The following is a 20092-nucleotide window of genomic DNA, read 5'->3' on the forward strand; positions in this document are numbered from 1 at the left end:
TTGGATGCAGCTCGACTAATCTTCTATCTCGATCGTTACTGGTTAATTTGTAAATATTTTTCTCTATGAAAGAAGGGAAATAAAAACAACAAAAATGGAGCACGTGATGGGTTTGTCGTTTTATAATGGTTTCTTTTGATGGGAGGAATTTGGTTGGGGGGCAGGAATCATTGACAGTAGAGGGCCAATTGAATTGAAATGATAAAAGCTTGAGCACTTTTTGCTACTTGCTGCATAATGCACATGCTTTGTTCTTTTTCCTCTCTTTTTTTTTTCAGTTTAGATTCTTTTTCTTTTTTTTAAATAAATAAGAGGAGGAGCTTTTCATTAATTAAATAATTGTGGTTAGTTGTTTTTAATTATGAGTGGGAGTGACGGAAAATAATGCTATTATATGGGCAGATCCCAATGGGTCCGTGAGCTTTGGGATTTGATGAAAACTTTTGGCCCCTAGTGAGTTTTGGATCTTATGACATTTTGTACTACTAGTAGACTCCAAGTACCTAGATATTTAGAGTGTGTTTGGATTCGCAATAATTTTTAACTCAACTCAACTCAACTCCACTTATCTTCAATTCAACATCACAATCATTACTTTTTTTATTTTTAAAATATTTTTAACCATTCAATTTAATTTTTAATAGTAAATTCTCTCAACTATTCATTACTTTTTCACAATTCAACTACACAATCATTACTTAATCATTATTTTCTCTCAATTATTTATTATTTTTCACACTTTTTCTCATAATTCAACAATACAATCATTACAAACCAATTAAAATCAAAACTCAACTCAACTCAACTCACAATCCAAACATACCCTTAATCCGAGCAAAAAAAAAAGTGTGTAGATAATTTAAAGGGAAAAATGACATTATCGGTCCTATATGTTTGTCGATTTTTGATATCGAGTCCTAAATGTTTCAGTTTGAAAAAACAAGTCCTATAAGTTTAGAAAAAGTGTCATTTTTGGTCCTATCCGTTACCCCCGTTAACGGAGTAGGCAACAGTGCTAACGGACTTGCCAGCTGGCCGTTAAGTGGCGACGTGGCGCGAATGGCCCGACTCCACGCGTGTGGGCGGCCCGAATTCCGGAAGACCCGGCTTGAATTTTAACCCGGCACCCGGCTTCTCCTTCGGTTCTACCCGAGTAAAATTCCCAAAATTTCAAAACCCTAATTCGTTCCTAATCGTGAAATCCATCCCTCCTGAATTCGACGAAATCCATCCCTCCTGAATTCGACTTCTTCCTCCTGAAATCGACTACTTCCTCCCTCCTGAATTCGACTTCTTCCTCCATCCTGAACGCAGCTCGTCCCCTCGGTTGAATCCAAGAAGCCTTCAGGTACTTTGGCTCCATTCAAGTCGTCCTGCGCGAAGAGATACAGATTCTTCAGGTACTTTACGGCTCCCACTTTTGCGATCGTTACTGTTTGTGGAAATCTGTGGAACTGTCTGATGTTAATGGAAATTCCGGTGCCGATCCTCCAGTCAGTCGCCCTCTTGCTCCTGTCTGTGTTGTCTGTGTTTCAGGTTCCAGCTGGTTCTCGTGTCCCAGCCATCTCTCTCCCGACTCAAGGACCAGCTCCTCCCGAAATACCCTAACATCTACCACTTCTTCGAGATCCGCGCCACCACCATCGGCCTCTCCGCCCGACGGTTCTTCTGAATTCTTCGATTGAATCCCCTTCTGAATCTTTCGATTGAATCCCCTTCTGAATCCTTCGATTGAATCCCCTTCGATTGAATCCCATTTCCTGAACTTAATCCCCTCCTGAGTCCTCTAGGCCCTAAATCGAAGACCAGTATCTGTCCCCTTGGATCGAGCTTCGAACTCTGTCCTCACGCATTCCCGTCATGGAATCGGTGATGAGTCGTGGAAAAGGGCAGCAAACTTCTAGAGGAAAGGCCCGAAGAGGGGAGAGTTATGGTTCAAGAGAATCTGCCACCTTGTCTGGGAGCAGTGCAAGTGTTTGTAGATGCGGATTGCGTCTTCAACAGAAGATTTCACGGACAGCAAACAACCCAGGTAGAAGATTCGTCGGATGTCCAAGGTACCGGGATAATGGGGGGTGTGGGTATTTCAGCTGGATTGACCATCCCTTTGAAGCATCGATTTCAGAAATTGTTGCTGAAGAGGAAGTTTCCTCTTCTGAATGGGAAATGAAGTACCTGAAATTGAAGATGAAGGAATTGGAGGAGGAGTTATAGCACCGACATAGTCGTTGTGATGTTAGGGTAGTTGTTTTTACAATTTGCATCTGTATTATGGTTGGAAATTTGTTTGGGATGTGGTTGGGCTGTAAATTATGTATTGGCAAGTAGGTGTGTACTTTGTACCGAGTCATCTGACTGCTAATGAAATAAAATTTCTAATTGGATATCAGTGTGATATAAGTGTTGGATATCAAGTGTTTCGCACATATTTGGATATCAATATGAGTGTTTTTTGCATATATGATTATACGGATATCAGTTTGGATGTGAGTATTGTTCTAGCCAAAGTGTTTGTTTAATATGGTGATAGGGTGTTGGTTGTATATCTGTATGGTAAAAGGGTGCTGATTGGATATGGTTGGATTTCGGTCTGTAGGAGATGTAATGTTGGTAAAGCTGAGGTTGTGTTGTGGTGTGCTGCATAGGAAATGTAGTCTTGGTTGTTGTCTTTGTTGTTGTCTTGTTGAATATGGTGATAGGGTGTTGGTTGTATATCTGTATGGTGAAAGGGTGCTGGTTGGATATGGTTGGATTTCGGTCTGTAGGAGATGTAGTGTTGGTAAAGCTGAGATTGTATTGTGGTAAAGCTCAGGTTGTGTTGCCTGATTTTTCTGATGTCACTGTTTATGTTGCAAAACATAAACATTTTTTCACAGCAAAATAACATACATAACAGAACAAGTATTGCTAAACAACAGAAACATTTTTTTGACAGAATGACATACGTATCCACTGTTCTGTATTGCTAAACAACAGAAACCTTTTTTTTCGATAGAATAAAAAACATATCCACTGTTCTGCATTGCCAAGCAACATAAACATTTTCTTTCGACAGAATAACAAACATATCCACTGTTCTGCATTGCTAAACAACAGAAACCTTTTCTTTCGACAGAATAACAAACATATCCACTGTTCTGCATTGCCAAGCAACATAAACATTTTCTTTCGACAGAATAACAAACATATCCACTGTTCTGCATTGCTAAACAACAGAAACCTTTTTTTGACAGAATAACAAACATATCCACTGTTCTGCATTGCCAAGCAACATAAACATTTTCTTTCGACAGAATAACAAACATATTCACTGTTCTGTATTGCCATTCTGTCAAAAACCTTTTTTTTGACAGAATGACATACGTATCCACTGTTCTGTATTGCTAAACAACAAAAACCTTTTTTTCGACAGAATAACAAACATATCCACTGTTCTGCATTGCCAAGCAACATAAACATTTTCTTTCGACAGAATAACAAACATATCCACTGTTCTGCATTGCTAAACAACAGAAACCTTTTTTTTCGACAGAATAACAAACATATCCACTGTTCTGCATTGCCAAGCAACATAAACATTTTCTTTCGACAGAATAACAAACATATCCACTGTTCTGCATTGCTAAACAACAGAAACCTTTTTTTTGACAGAATAACAAACATATCCACTGTTCTGCATTGCCAAGCAACATAAACATTTTTTTTTCGACAGAATAACAAACATAGCCACTGTTCTGCATTAACATAGACATATTGCATTTTCCAAAAGAATACATCAACATATCCATTGTTCTGTAAATCACAAAAATTAATGACACACATTCCGTCAGACACGTTTTTGCAGTCCTTTCTTTTTGCTCCCCTCTGACTTTTTCTGGGTCAGTTTCTTTCGTGCTTGGGCTTCAAGTTGGTTGGCTGTCACTATCTGTCTAGACATATCAGCTTCCCTAGCCACGATTAATTCGCCTACACTTCCAGGCTGCACTTACACATAAATATATTATACAGATATTTGTTTATAAATAATTGGTAAAATTAAGCAGAGTATGGTAAAATTACAACGATTCACTCACATTCATTACAATGTATTCTCTATTATCGAAATGTCTTGTTTGAGCAACTGATGACTGAGTTGAGGCAGCATGGTCTTCATTTGTAGTTCTTGATTGTGTTCCAGGTCTCCCCGCATGCCTTTTTTGTCCCTACATTGATAAATAGAATGATACAAGGAATTATATATATGATCTCTAGAATGTAATACCATACTTAAATTTCGAACAACAGACCCTTGAACTTCGTTGGGTTGGCATTTGTTGCACTGTAGGAATAGGGCCTACAGATCGACATACAGCCTGATAACAAAAAATTAACACAGATAAATAAATAATTCCAACCTTGAAATGAACTTGCAGAAATTACGAAATCCATCAATCCGTTAAAGTTAAAATGAGTTTACCGATTCAGTGTTGTCATTGGCCCTTAGATTACACCTCCTCCTATTATGCCAAGGCTGCCTACATAAGCTGCACGTATTAGCTGTACCTTTACGAGACATTTGCTCAACCCCATCGTTTCCAATGGTAGTCTCCAACACTGTCTTTTTTCTCAGTTTCTTGGGTCTGCCTTTCTTCTTCTTCAAGATAGGTGGTATTGGTGGTTCATGCATGTTAATTCGGTCCCAAAACTTGGGGTCCCTCACAGGCTCCATCACCTTTCCATAAGCTTCTAAAAACATCTCCTTCTTGTAGAAGCTATGAACATATTCACTTGGATCTACACCCTTATGTAATAAGGCACAGACAGCATGACAACAAGGAATTCCAGAAAGTTGCCATGCCCTACAATCACATGATTTATTTTTGATGTCAACCACAAACTTGGTGCCCCAAGCTTCGATCTCATAACCATTTTCACCATTCCAAATAACATGACAATACCTACTCAGTTTCAGATTTTCTTGCAATTTTTTTTCAATTCTAGGACCAAAATCTTTCGTCCATTTCTCACAGTTTGCTCTCTGAGTTGGGATCCTTTCCATCACCAACTTCCTAATGTCCTCTAACATCGAATAAATAGATTTACACCTTGCTTCGAGTATTCTCCCATTGAAAGCTTCACACAGATTATTATCGACAATGTCACACTTAACCATGGGATTAAAGAAAGCCTTACACCAGTGCTTGAGATTTGGTCTTTCCAGCAAGTCCTCATATGCTTGGGGTGACATTTTATGGAGTAACTCCATATTTTCTTTGAAATCGACTTCAGTGGTTGATTTAGCAATGTTCCAGAATTGCCTTTGTATCTTTGGCCCCTTGTGACTTCCACCCCAATTAGCATAAATGTGCCTTGCACACATTCTATGCTCTGCATGAGGAAACAACTCAGCTACCGCTTGTACCAACCCCTACATAAAAAATTTTGAAAAATTAGCACTTTTAAAAATTAACATGAGGGGAATAATTAAGCAGTATATATATTATTTGCATTACCTTTTGTTGATCAGATATGATTGACCAACCCAAGTCATCAGTTATGTTTAAGTCATCCTTAAGCCGACTCAAAAACCAAGACCATGTATCTCTACTCTCAACTTGAACTACTGCCCAAGCAATGGGAAACATTTGATTGTTCGCATCCCTACCAATGGCAGCAAGGAGTTCACCCTTAACCACTGTCTTCAGGAAACAACCATCAACACCAATTATTTGCTTGCACCCCTTTACAAATCCCGTCTTCAAAGCATCAAAGCACACATAAAATCTATCAAATATAGGTGGCTCAGCTGGTATTGGCCTTTCAACCTTCATACTAACAGAGGAATCCCTATTCGCTCTCTTCAACTCATCTGCATAAAACCACATCAATGCATACTCTGCTTTACTATCACCAACCAACAAATCATAGACCTTTTCCTTTGCCCTCCTACACTTGGGATCTGATGTCTTGGAGCTCAGGATCATCTTCTTCACTTAGATCTGCAGGCACATCCCCGAAAGCAAAATCACTCCCACTCTCACTACTGTTCTCTTCACTTTCTTCTGCAACTCGATTTACAATATCATCAACTCCCTTCCTTCCTAAAGAACCTCCCTCAGTAGCCTCATCACCTTCCTCAGTAGCCACCTTATGTTGCTGAAATGCTTTAGGGTTAGGGTTAGGGTCGGTTTTGTGTTTGACATACAGTTGGCAATGTCTGTGCTCTAATAGCTGTCCTATGAGTTGAATGACAGAACTGTCCCTATAAATCTCAAATAATCCATCTTTTAACCCCTTCCCATGGATCCGACACAAGACCACCTCTACATTACCTTTGTACCCCATCTTTTCTAATTCTTTCACCATATGAGTAATTGACACTTTGTCTGGGTCAATATCCCAACGCAATATCTCACCCCCACTATACAACAATTCTCCTCCTTCTTCCTTAAAGGACCCGGCATGGTGTATTTCAAGAGTGTATCCATGATAGTTCAAGTTGTGAAAGTCATCCATTCTACAACACCAATGTAATAGAACAAGCATCACAATGTTATTTTATGTGTAAAACAATATTGACAAGCATAACAATTTGCCCAAATATTTCAACATTTCATGAAGAGTACCTACTAAGGAAAGCTCAGTAAATTATCAGTACTGATCTTCCCTCGGGTCCCTCGGGTCGGGCTCCCCTTCAGCTCCATCAGGTCGAGCTCCCCTTTGGGTTTTCTTCTTAATTGGTTCGAGCTCCCCTTTGGGGTCTTCTTTGGCTCTCTTCTTCTTCAGATTAACTGAATGTCATTTAACCAATGGTTATTTTGATTGGTGGTAGTAATGGAGCTCCGATCATGGTGGAAAGATAAGTTATCATGGACAATCACAAAGAAAAATAAAGGGCAACCTTAATTCCTTCTCAGCTTCTTCGACAAATGCCAAATCTCGCTAATTATGATGCTTTTAATTTGGGAAAAATTTTCGGTTCAGTAATCTTATTGGATTCAACTGAAGAGCTCCATTTTCGGTTCAGTAATAGAGACCTGTACTTAATCAGCTGATTGAACAGTATTAATACTGCATACCGGAGGTTTCACTTCCTACAGAGCGAAAACATGAAGCACGAAGATCCAAGAGTTAATTACCAAAAAAATCGCAGTCTGAACATACAACACTTCAATGAGAAGCGTGCTAGTTCAAACCAATTGTTAGATCTTACGATCGGATATAGATTTTTGCCTTGAAAGGGCGAGTTTGCTTCCACTAAATTAAGTTGGCTCGCTTAATTTTCTACACTTGGACAACAGAAATGAAGATCAAAAACATCTAGACTGAGTTTACATTTATATACAGTTAAACATCTAAGCTGAGTTTACATTTATATACGGTTATTTTGGTTCAGTAAGCTTCTTGGATTCAACCGACAACCTTCATTTTCGGTTCAGTAATCTTCTTGGATTCAACCGAAGACCTCCATTTTCGGTTCAGAAGAGGGGACGAGCTGCTCCATTTTCGGTTCAACCGACGGGACGAGCTGCTCCAAGCTGCTCCATTTTCGGTTCAATCGACGGGACGGGCTGCGTTCAGGACAGAGGACGAAAGAAGTCGATTTCAGGAGGGGTTGATTTCAGGAGGGGTCGATTTCAAGAGGGATCGATTTCAGGAGGGAGGAAGGAAAGGGAAGAAGTCGATTTCATGAGGGAGGAAGAAGTCGAATTCAAGAGGGAGGAAGTAGTCGATTTCAGGAGGAAGAAGTCGAATTCAAGAGGGATGGATTTCATCGAATTCAGGAGGGATGGATTTCAGGAGGGAGAGGTGGATTTCACGATTAGGAACGAATTAGGGTTTTGAAATTTTGGGAATTTTACTCGGGTAGAACCGAAGGAGAAGCCGGGTGCCGGGTTAAAATTCAAGCCGGGTCTTTCGGAATTCGGGCTGCCCACACTCGTGGAGTCGGGCCGTTCGTGCCACGTCGCCACTTAACCGCCAGCTGGCAAGTCCGTTAGCACTGTTGCCTACTCCGTTAACGGGGGTAACGGATAGGACCAAAAATGACACTTTTTCCAAACTTATAGGACTTGTTTTTTCAAACTGAAACATTTAGGACTCGATGTCAAAAATCGGCAAACATATAGGACCGATAATGTCATTTTCCCTAATTTAAAGTACATAATAAAGTTTTATTAGAGCTTTAGATCACCAACTTCAAGGAGTTTGGCCTAATGATAAGAAAGAATTTAAGTATTCACTCGATTTCGGGATCGAAACCCCTTAGAGCCACCGGAGGGCCATGATTACCCGTTCTGTGTGCTGCCGGGGGTTTACAGAGCCTCGAGAATTAGTGTAACGAAATTCGGATATTTCGAGTTAGCAAAAAAAAAACAAAGAGTTTTAGATCACCACGTTCACAATTTCTCTTTAAAGCCATAATATTTACTTTTTATTTGAATACAGCCAATGTGTTTCATACAATATTTTCATAAAGCCTTTCTTATTTTATTTTACTTTTTTTATGATTCTTTGATCTCAAAATTTTGAAAAATAAAAAAATTAGAAAACTAAAATATATGAACAAAAAACGGAGGATGGAAGGCGGTAAAACGTTCACAACTCACTCAACTTTCATAACTTCCTCACATCCCCGATTAACGTATGCATCGAAGCAGGATCTCATGTTTCGGTGAGTGATCCCTTCTTGCAAGTCTTGAACAGTGGCCAGAATGAGCAGCATTTTTGGAACGAGAATTACATGTTTATCTAGCAATTGGCCCCTTAAAAATATTAGAGAAAAAATTAAAGAGTAAGGGAACATAGTACAGTGACACATGATTTTATTTAGGAATTAATTAAGAGCGTTCAGGTTCAACTCTTCCCAAACTATGTATACCTATTTATTTAGATTACTATTTCCTTGTATTATTAAGGTTACATGTCTCTTTCTTCATAACCAAGAAATAAAGATTATAGATAGATCACTTAGTAATTCACTTAATCTATTTGCACTTAATTATTATGTTTTAGCGACTACCAGGTTTTTGTTCTTTTTCAAGCCTAGTGGATCGACTTTTGTTGGAAACTATTGTTAAGTCTATCGTTCGTTACCGTGGTCAGGGACTTAAATTGAGACAGACTTGCATCATTGAAATGTTGATACGTGACAAGATGTTCTTTGAATGTTTATCCTAATAACACGGCATGATATGCTATCAATCATATTGTCCCCTACAGTATATAAATCCATCGAGCTAATTGTGATAGATTTGGATCTGTGCTATCGGACCAACCAAGAACAAAGAACCCAATTATACTCAATATTCCACTTTTTTCTTTTCTTTTTCCATTTCCAAAAAAAAAAAGAAAAAGAAGAAACACACATGCCTTCTTAGGAAATGTATATACTAATGCGAATATTTGCCATGGGAAAGGTAACTAATTCTTTTTTCATATTCCTTTTACCTTATAACGGAAAATCTAGCACGGTCAGCACGGCCATCCATCCATGAGATCCACGCGGATCTCATGTTTGATGGACGATCATGATTTCAATGTCACATGATACCAAGTCATGCTAGACTCTCGGGCAAATGAAATATTACAGTCACATCCCAATGTTATGAAATTCGAGAAATTATGTACACTTGTTCCTAAGCTTGTATATTAAAATAACTCTGCCACCTCACCGTCATGTGCCGGCAAAGTTAGCAAATTGCAGGGAATTATCGATGAATGACGGATTTGACTGTTAAATGACAATTCTGATTTGTTTTCCTTTTTGGATTAACAAATTTGATTTGTTTTTTGAAAAAAATATATTCATATATATATTTATAAAATATTATATAATCGATTTTTTTAAATAGATATCTATAAATTTATATATACTAAAGGTAGTCCACGTAACCGTATATTAAGTATATCTTTATTATGTATAAATATATATATACTAATATATACTTATTTTTATCTTAATATAGATGTGATGAAATATTAATTTTTGCTTAAAAAGTTCAAGATTCAAGATTATTAAATAATATCTATACATATGTACATATAATATAATATAAAATCTTCTCATTTATTTCAAATACATTATATTATATAAATAATAAAAATTAAAGAAATAAAAAAATCAGATTTTATGATGAGATATCTTTAAAAATATTTTTTTATTAAAAATACTTTCGAAAATATAAATAAATAAATAAAAACCTAGAAAATTTATTTTAGAAAATATATGCTAATATATACTTATTTTGATGTTAATATTGATGTGATAAAATATTAATTTTAATCTTAAAAAATTGAAGTTTAATAAATAATATCTACACATATAATAAAGTGTTCTCATTTACTTCAAATACATTATGTTATATAAATTATAAAAATTAAAGAAATTAAGAAATTAGATTTTATGATTAGATATCTTTAAAAAATATTTTTAATTAAAAATAATTCTAAAAATACAAATAAACAGATAAAAACCTAGAAAATTCCTTTTAGAAAATATATACAAATATATATTTATTAAATTTCACTCAGAAATCGAGCATTCTGAGGCTATCTATTAATATTTTTATATTATGTATGAATATATACTTATTTTGATGTAAATATTTATGTGATGAGATATTAATTTTTACTTTAAAAATTCAAGATTATTCAATAATATCTATACATATTATAAACTCGTCTCATTTATTACAAATACATTATGTCATATAAATCATAAAAATAAAGGAAATCAATTAATCGGATTTTATGATTAGATATCTTTTTAAAAATATTTTTTTATTAAAAGTAATTCCGAAAATAAAATTTAATAAATAAAAATCTAGAAAATTCCTTTCGGAAAATATAAGCTACTATGTGCTTTTTATGATGTTAATTTATTTGACGATATATTAATTTTAATTTAAAAATTCAAGATTATTAAATAATATCTACATATAATAAAATCTTCTCATTTATTTCAAATACATTATGTTATATAAATTATATAAATTAAAGAAATCAAGAAATCGAATTTTATGGTGAGATATCTTTAAAAAATATTTTTTTCAAAATAACTCCGAAAATAAAAAATAAAAATCTAGAAAATTCCAGAAGATCTTATGGCATTTTCGATTTTCTTTAACGGAACATTATTTCAAAAAAAATTTTACTAATTTTATAATAAAAAATAATTTAGAACTTTTAAAGCTCAAAAAATCGAGAAAATTACTTTCAGAAAGGGAGCGTTCCGACCCCATATGGCCGGATCTACCTCGTACCTTATTTTGGAATGAAATATTAACTTTTATATTAAAAAATTATTAAATAATATAAATCGTAAAAATTAAAGAAATCATATTTTATGATGATATATTTCTAAAAATTATTTTTTATTATAAATAATTTCGAAAACTAATTTTTTTAAAAAAAAACCTGGAAAGTTCATTTTAAAATTTCACATTGCATTCAATTGAAAATCACCGTAATATCCAAAATATTTTATGATATTTTCGATTTTTTAAATGAAATATTATTTCAATAGATTTTGTTATTAATTTTATAATTAAAGATAATTTAAAATTTTAAAAACTCAAAAATATGAGAAAATTCTATTCAGAAATTAAAATTTCTGAGACTATATGGCCGGATCCACTTCGTATTTTATTTTCACACACACATATATATATATATATATATATTGGTGTAAATAAAGATATACGTGTAGATTCTCCAATCAAAAGCATATTAAGCCTTTTTCATCGAGCAAGTGACCAAAAGCATATCGCCCGGACAGGTCTTATTCATCTTTGTCTTCTTGCTATGTATATTAAGCATCTTTTTGTCGAACTAGTGGCCTACTTTTTATTTGGCATTTCGTCAAACATGTGGCTATTTTTTTCCATTAGGAGTGGGCAAAAGTCTTGGTCTTTGTCTTCTTGCTCTATCCTCTCATTGGTCTTTTTCCATTAGCATCTTTTTGTCGAACTAGTGGCCTACTTTTTATTTTTTTCCATTACGAGGACGATATTCTTGCAGATCGTGGGTGGGGCTCACGAGGGAAAGGATTTGAATGTCCTCCAAGTTGAAATCCAGAAAAGCCTCTCAGTCTCAGGGACGAAATTCCTCATTGTTTTGGACGATGTCTGGGACAAGGAGGATGCGGCATTACATGACTGTTGGACTCTCCTGCGAAGGCCATTCGAGTCAGGCAAAGCGAAAGGTAGTAAAATCATAGTCACAACTCGATTCCAGTCCGTTGCATCTGTCATGAAGAGTTGGACCGCCCCAGTGCACATATTGCATGCGCTGTCCCCCAATGATTGTCGGGCTTTGCTGGCTTACCATGCGCTAGGTGCGGTCAACTTCAATGATCACCCTGATCTGAGGCCTGAGGGTGAGAAGATAGCTGAGAAATGTGCAGGCTTGCCTCTGGCAGCAAAGACTGTTGGGGGTGTGCTACGGTCAAGATATGAACTCAGCGAGTGGAAAGCCATTGTAGAGAGTAAGATATGGGATCTTCCTGAGACAAAAAGGCGTTCCCCAAGCTTTGAATCTCAGCTACATCTATCTTCCCTCATACTTGAAGCAGTGCTTTGTGTATTGCGCGGTATTCCCCAAGGACTATGAATTCGACAAGGATGGTTTGATCTCATTGTGGATGGCCGAGAATCTTTTGGGGAGGCCGCGTTCAGAGGAGACCATGCGAGATCTTGGCTTGAGATGTTTCCGTGAACTATTGAGTAGATCATTCTTTCAACCATCCAGCAGGCAAGAATCGTCGTTTGTTATGCATGATCTCTTGAGCGACTTAGCGGCATCGGTTGCAGGGGAGTTCTGCTTGAGTTTAGGGGAAGGTCAGTTGGACTCTTGCAAAGAGAAGAAAAGTCTCGAAAAGGTACGACACTTGTCACTTAATCCCCACCGTTACGAGGTATCAGGTAGGTTTGAAGGGTTTCATTGCCTAAGGGGATTGCGAACCTTCCTAGCACTATACTCTAGTAAGTGCTTATATAATTATGTCGCCGACAAGGTGATAGATGATGTGCTTCGACACCAAAGGATTTTAAGGGTCCTTTCTTTATACGGCTACCAAATTAGTGAAGTGCCGAATTGCATTGGGAGTTTGAGGCATTTGCGTTATCTTAATCTTTCGGGTAGTTGTATAAAATGCCTTCCTAGTTCCATGTCTACTCTATACAACTTGGAGACCTTGATACTAAGAGATTGTCGAGAATTGGTGGAATTGCCGAGTTGGATCAACAAGCTAATTAACCTGAGGTGTCTCGATATTAGCGAAACCTGGTTTTTGAGGAAGATGCCAAGAGGGATCTGCAATTTGGTTAAGCTGGAGATACTCCCGAAATTCATTGTTGGGGGTAAAGATGGACCAAAGCTTAAAGAATTGAAGCACCTGCAGTTCCTTCGTGAGGAGCTTACTGTTGAAGGTTTGTGTAATGTGGGAGAAGTCGGAGATGCAACGGAAGCTGCTTTGAATGCTAAGACAGGGTTGACTTCTTTGATTTTGAGGTGGGGGAAGGATGAAGGCCCTGCTAGTGCAAGAGATGCGGAAAATCAAATGCAGATCCTTAGTTGGCTTCAACCCCATGCTAACATAAAGAATCTCGAGATTGGTGGTTACGGAGGTACAAAGTTGCCTTCTTGGATCGGAGGTCTCTCATTTGTTCACTTAGAACAAGTGAGGTTGTGTAATTGCAGAAAGACAGAGATGCTACCATCGCTTGGGGTTCTGCCTCAGCTGAAGGAAGTGGAAGTTCGACGTATGGATGCGATATGTGCTGTGGGACCTGAATTTTGTGGAAATATGGTGAAGCCTTTTCCATCTTTAGAGAAATTGGTTTTTGTTGAGATGCACGCATTGGAGCGATGGTCTTTCTCAACTGGCAGCGATGGGGAAAACAATCCATTTCCCCGGCTATCTAAGCTGAGCCTGGAAGATTGTCCAAAGTTGATGATCATTGAAGGGTGGCCGAGTCAATTTCTAGCACTTGTAAAGCTTGTAATTAAAGAGTGTCCACTTCTAGAGACTCCACTTGCTACCGTCGCTTTGCCATCTCTCGAAGAGGGTGAGTTTAGAGATTGTGATGGGAGAATGGTGAGAGGTGTAGTTAGCATAAGCTCATCTATTAAGTGTCTCATCATGGTTAAAATTGCAAGGATTTCCGAGCTGGTAAGTTTCTTGCAAGGAGGTTCCCTGAACTCCTTGACATCACTTCAGGAGCTCTGGATAGACAGGTGCGATGAATTAACGTGCATGTGGGAGGAAAAAGATGGAGGTGCAGTAGGTATTAATCGCAACCGTGCTCTGAAGCGTCTGAGAATAGAAGGATGTCATAGGCTAGTGAAGATCGGGGCACTTCCACCTAATCTCGAAGATCTGCATCTGAAAGATTGTTTGAATCTAGAAGAGCTACCGAACGACATGCCAAGCTCTCTCAGAGTGATGAGGATTTGGGAATGCTCGAAGGTCAGGTCATTGCGATTGCCGGTGGAGGGGATGACGACATGCAGTCTCGACTGTGATGATGGCTCGAGCAGAAGCAGTGGCAGCGGAGGAAATAGTAGTGCGACGAGACCTCCCTCTCAGCTTCAAGAACTGAGTATCTTGGTGTGTCCTGCTCTTATGTCCTCCGACTTCCTCAACGATAATGCGAAGCAGCTGGTGGTCCCGAGTCTGAAGAAACTTGAAATATGGGGAAGTGGGGTATTGGGGCCGTCTCTGGAAGGGACAACAATAGTGGGCCTTGAGGAGATTTATATCACAGGCTGTGAGATGTTGAAGAGCTTAACCCCACACTTCCAAAGGTCGTTCACCCGTCTCACCAAATTGTATCTACGGGACTGTCCAGCTCTAGAGTTAGAGTGCTTCCCGCAGCTTCCAGACACCCTGCGTGGGCTTTCTATTAGATATTGCCCAGGGATCAAGTCTCTCCCGCAGCAGATGCACGCTCACCCGTCCCTGCGAGAGCTAGAGATCCGGAGTTGTACGGGTATCGCGTCCTTCCCAGAGGAGGGTCTGCCACCTAACCTGGAGAGTCTCACTGTCTCAAACTGTGAGAATCTGAACCAGCCCATGTTCAAGTGGGGCTTGAAGCGAACCACTGCCTTACGGGGTCTGAGGATTGATGGGAAGATAGGGTGCCTCGTAGGGATGAATTCGTTTCCTCCACCACCAGATCATGGAGAAGAAGATGAGGGACAGGGACCGGGGAAAGGAGGCTGGCACGTGCTCCCTCACAGCCTCACTAGTCTTAGAGTTAACTATCAGAAGAGCCTGGTGACTCTATCCAGTGGGATGCAAAGCCACCTCGCTTGTCTACAAGAATTAAGTATTTGGGACTGCCCAAAGCTCAAGTTCTTACCGTGCGAAGGATTCCCAACCTCCCTCTGTAGGCTTGAACTCGGAGGGTGCAGTGAAGATTTGGTAAAGAGATGCTCAAAGGGAGGAGGTGGTGGAAATTATTTCCTTTTCATTGAACGGATCCCCCTAGTCACCATCTTCTGTCTCTGAATATTTTTTTTTTAATTTCCATTATTATTTATGTTATTGTATTTTGAAACCATCATCGACTTTCTCAATTCTAAATCAATTCTTTTGTATCAGGTTTCCCTTTATTTATGTCTTGTTTCTTTCTTCTTCTTCTTCTTTTTTTTTTTGCTTTTCTAATTTTTTTCAGGTTTCTAGCCTTTTTATCCCGAATAATTCTTTCTCTTTGATGACACCCTGATTATAAAGCTTGGCTTATTTGGTAGTATTTAAGTTTTAAATGAAATCGACATCCGCCTTAGCCTATAAATTAAGAGATTTCATATTCGATTTTCGTCCGTGGGACTAGCTGTACTTTTTTATCCAGCTTTATATCTCTTTGTAAGAAACCATGGGCCATCCTTATGATGAAAAAAATTGGTTGATTAATATTTTGTAACTGTCTCATCTATTATAATATATATAAGTATAAAAATTAAAAGAAAATGCTCCAGGTAACCCAAATATAAAACTTTTAGCTCTACATTGAATTGATTTTTTAATTCCAATTCAATGAACATTTATGATATTTTGCATGTACTATATTCAGTGTATTTTGATTATTCGTCCATATTTTATGTACATAATAATAATATTATATGATTAAATTTTTAGAAAAATTAAAAATTTTCTCGATAATTGAAAAGATCTCCTTGGAATGCATGATATCTTTCAACTTCAATATGCCAAATGTCCTGTAAAATTATATTTTTCCATCATCTTTTTACTTCATCAAATATATGATCCTGAATATATCCTTTCTTTCTATCTTTATCTCTTTATATGTCTTAGGTATTAAGTATTTATTTTCAGTCATGCAAAAATTAATAAAAAATTTCGTACAATGCGCATGTATCAATTAGTTTATATAAATTGTATAAATTCATTTAATCATGAATGCACTACACAAATCTATATGTAATATAGGTTGCTTCTTCAATGTGGATTTTTAAATCTTTCATAACGTAAAAAACCAATATGAGCGCTTAGATCTCCCTCCATTTATTATGGACTGTCCCTTGTACATAATTTTTTTTGAAGTATTTCCATTCTTTACTTTCCTATTTACCTCCCACAAACTTTCAACAATGTTACCGAAATCCATCGACCTATATGTTTTCGTATCAATATGTACCAAAACATCAAATGGTGTCATTCCATTTCAAAAGATATAAACCACAATGTCACTTGAAAAGGTTTTCCTAGATTATAACAAGAATGATTTAGAATAAAAAGAGAAGAGGAAGCTTACTGCTGGGAGAGTTTCTAAGACATGGGATTCTTTCAACTTCTAGAGAAGATCCTTAGCAAGGCATATATCAGAGTATGCCACCAAGAAGCTTTAATGAGAAACAATCAACATTGTAAGTTTGGAGTAAAAATTCACCTATTTCATTTCCTCGAGACTGATGTAACCATTTTTATCCACATCAATAGCATCAAATTGATCCTTCAGATCAACCAATTTATCATTGTCAAGAGTGCTCGCAAGTGCTTGAGAAGAGTAACAAAAGCTCACGTGCCTGTGGAGCATTCCTTTTCTCCATTCTTCTACTAGTCATCCTCTTCTCGGTTCTCTTCTTTGGCAAGTCTCTCTGAAATATAATATATCTCATATATTCCATTGTATATATTTGGTTCATCAATTTATCATACATAGGTAGCTGAACGAAAAATATATATTAATGTTTATATGTATATATATTGATCAGGGGCAATAAGTGATGTAATTACAAAGGGATGTCCCAATCTCAGGCTTCCTATTACTATGCCGAGCGAGTGCAACTCTGAGCCATGCAAGGACCGCCGCTTAGGCGTAGGATGGGATTATGGCTATTGCAGCCTAGACAACCAAATGTGCTACTGTGGTGAGAATTGATAAACTAATTCTTGGCACAAATAAATCGTATATGTGTGTTATAAAATCCTCAATCACATTTTATATAATAAAGAGGTCATATCGTGATTTTTCAGGGGTATTTTTGAAATTTTAAAAACTTATAAAAAATGGACGGTTCAGATTAGATTGAAGGGGATATAATATATGATTGTTGAGGCATTTCTCGTTGTAATCCATTTGTCCAAAAAGTTGATATGAGAACTTTTCATTCATTAACTTTTTTATATGTCAAATGTAATAAATTTCCGTAACTTCCAAAAAAAAATGGAGGAATATGATTATTCTCTATTTGGCAAACTCGTACTTGACAGTTATACGGGAGAAGGACGAACACAATTATATATCAATATATTTATCTTATATAATAATATATAATATTACATAATATTATATTATTATATAGTAAAACCTCACACAAAACATAAATTAAAATTCTTATGTTACCAATTTTTCTCCTCAATTTCACCGCACCTGCCTTCAATGCTTGGGACTGCCCGAAGCTCAAGTTGTTGCCCCGCGAAGGATTCCCTACCTCCCTCGCTAGGCTTGAACTCCAGGCGTGCAGTGAAGATCTGGTAAAGAGATGTGCAAAAGAAGGCGCCGACATTGGTGGTGGTGGTGAACGCATCTCCTGTGTCAGCCTATATCATCCCAAAAAATTCCTTTTTTTCTTTGATATTGACACAGACTAAAGGACGAGTTGTATGTTCAAAATTTATCGAAATATTTATAATAAGATTATTATTAAAAGTGTACCAATAATATATTATTTTACCTTGTAATTAGAATTGATTGCGATTCGACGCAAAAAAGAATGTACGGTTCTTTCATAAGAAGGTGTAGTGTAGTAGCGCACGCCGTCGCCTCGTAGTCTGGAGGTTTCAGATTCGATACTCAAGTGGGATTGTACTGAGTCTATGGATTTCCCTTGTAATCAAAAACAAAAAAAAGAAACAATTTATGGTACTCAAATTTATATTGTAGATATATACATAATAAAAGATGATTGCCCTTAGAATATATTTTATCTGAAAGAATAAATGAAATTCCTTTTAATAGCACATATAAAAAGATCAATGGTCCACAAAAAAAAGGAGATCAATAATATTCGTATAGTTAGACATTCAACATATATTTACACTTAAGTATAATTATATATATTCGCATTGTTAGACATTCAACATATATTTACACTTATGTATAATTATATATTCATATGCACATTGAGAGTAACACATTGAGAGAAAGATGTAATTAAGTCGGGTTGGAGTTTGGAAAGATGGAGATTTTTTCTAGTAAAAAAAGGTCAACAAGCTCAATTTTATTGCAATTTAAGTTGTGAATTAAGCTGTATCTATAGGATTTTTAGTACATGTGTAACTGAATTATATAAAAGAAGTCCTTCACAATTATTGAGTAAAGAATCTTAACAAGAAATTAATATGTAGCAATAACGTGAATGGATTAGAAATGATTCGTAGAACTAGATCTGACTGAAAAATATAACAAAATCCATTTTCATTGTGGAGTTAACGATGTCCTAATCTAACTTAGATAGCGATGTCCACGTCACTCTTTTCTACTTCTATATATATTAAAATTGGTTTTTTTCCTTGAAATAAACTATCAGTAGTCATAGTTAGTGAGGGAAAAAAAGATCTATGGATTAAGCACACTATGATACAGAATCTATATATATTTATATATCTATAATAACAAACTCTTTTGCCAGTTTCTCGTACAATCTTCTCGCAAAGTCGAAACCTCGCGAAGCCACGCCCTTACTTTATAGGCTCTCTCGTGAAGCCACATTATCAATTTAATTAGATAAATATAATATTGAGAAAAATATATCAAATTTCTTAATAGGACTTAACTATAGTAAATTTTTATATTTGATATATTTTTTAACTATTTTAAATGTTAATAAATGGTTAAAAATTATAATAAAAATATATAATAGTGTATGCATTTCCTATTATATATATTATTATAGAATTTTAGATATTATTTTTTCTTTTATTAAATTTAGATTCGTTCTCTTCGGTAATACATTTATGTGTTTCTCCTTTTATTAAATGGTTTATTGGGGTTTCATGGTTTTAGAGTTCTAGGATTAAAAAATAGAACACAAGCTGCCATAGGTTTATTTAGTATTTGATTTTTTATAGAATTTTTTTTATGACATTATTACCAAAGAACTCGAGGTTGATGAGCTTTTTGAGTCCTCTAGTCGCAAGCGAAATTTCTCATATGCTACAGTTGCGATGGCCGTGAAATTTTTTAATTTTATATATAATTTTTTCATATCTTCTATAGTTTTTCATTTGATTGAGTTATCTGTATTTTTTTAATTGTCTTTGATTTTTATTTTTTTTGGTATTATCGATAAATATATATGTTTGTGTTGAAATAAAGTTGACTAAGTTAAAAGTTCAATTTTTTTCCTAATCACGAAAGTACAATTAAAAATTTATTTGTGTTGTCCTGAAGGGAAAAAGGGCCCCCCGGGGGGGGGGGGGGGGGGGGGGGGGGGGGGGGGGGGGGGACGATCCATACAAAAGGAATTGGTTGGCTCAAGTCGGAAAAGAAAAGAATGCATAGCATCATCATATTTTTAGTTTTCTCTTTAATTATTTAGCAAAGAAAGGCAATATTTCACAGAGAACATAAGCTTCAAATTA

General features: G+C 36.3%; 2 protein-coding genes across 2 annotated transcripts; one reads left to right on the forward strand and one right to left on the reverse strand.

Annotated features, from left to right (window-relative positions):
• Positions 1–3826: 3826 nt before the first annotated feature.
• Positions 3827–5864, reverse strand: LOC116208951. Its single transcript, XM_031542528.1, has 4 exons — positions 5493–5864; positions 4457–5407; positions 4350–4352; positions 3827–3979 (listed from the first exon to the last, which is right to left on the reverse strand). The coding sequence occupies exons 1-4, from the start codon at positions 5862–5864 to the stop codon at positions 3827–3829; spliced, it is 1479 nt and encodes a 492-aa protein (XP_031398388.1).
• Positions 5865–7668: 1804 nt separating this feature from the next.
• Positions 7669–15493, forward strand: LOC116208952 (putative disease resistance RPP13-like protein 1). The gene is made up of 3 exons (XM_031542529.1): positions 7669–7788; positions 12001–12459; positions 12554–15493. Exons 1-3 carry the CDS (start codon positions 7669–7671, stop codon positions 15491–15493), a joined length of 3519 nt encoding a protein of 1172 aa, XP_031398389.1.
• The last annotated feature ends 4599 nt before the right edge of the window (positions 15494–20092 follow it).

The sequence above is a fragment of the Punica granatum genome, chromosome 5 (genome assembly GCF_007655135.1).
Source record: "Punica granatum isolate Tunisia-2019 chromosome 5, ASM765513v2, whole genome shotgun sequence".
Classification (NCBI taxonomy): domain Eukaryota; kingdom Viridiplantae; phylum Streptophyta; class Magnoliopsida; order Myrtales; family Lythraceae; genus Punica; species Punica granatum.

What these genes read in the sequence shown, in the direction of transcription:
- LOC116208951 (XM_031542528.1), bottom strand. Translation starts at nt 5,864, where the DNA reads ATGTGGTTTTATGCAGATGAGTTGAAGAGAGCGAATAGGGATTCCTCT. An exon ending in TCATATCTGATCAACAAAAG is followed by an intron (nt 5,408 to 5,492) that starts GTAATGCAAATA and finishes TTTTTTATGTAG; the next exon opens with GGGTTGGTACAAGCGGTAGC.
- LOC116208952 (XM_031542529.1), top strand. Translation starts at nt 7,669, where the DNA reads ATGAGGGAGGAAGAAGTCGAATTCAAGAGGGAGGAAGTAGTCGATTTC. An exon ending in ATGGATTTCAGGAGGGAGAG is followed by an intron (nt 7,789 to 12,000) that starts GTGGATTTCACG and finishes ATATTCTTGCAG; the next exon opens with ATCGTGGGTGGGGCTCACGA. An exon ending in TCAGCGAGTGGAAAGCCATT is followed by an intron (nt 12,460 to 12,553) that starts GTAGAGAGTAAG and finishes TACTTGAAGCAG; the next exon opens with TGCTTTGTGTATTGCGCGGT.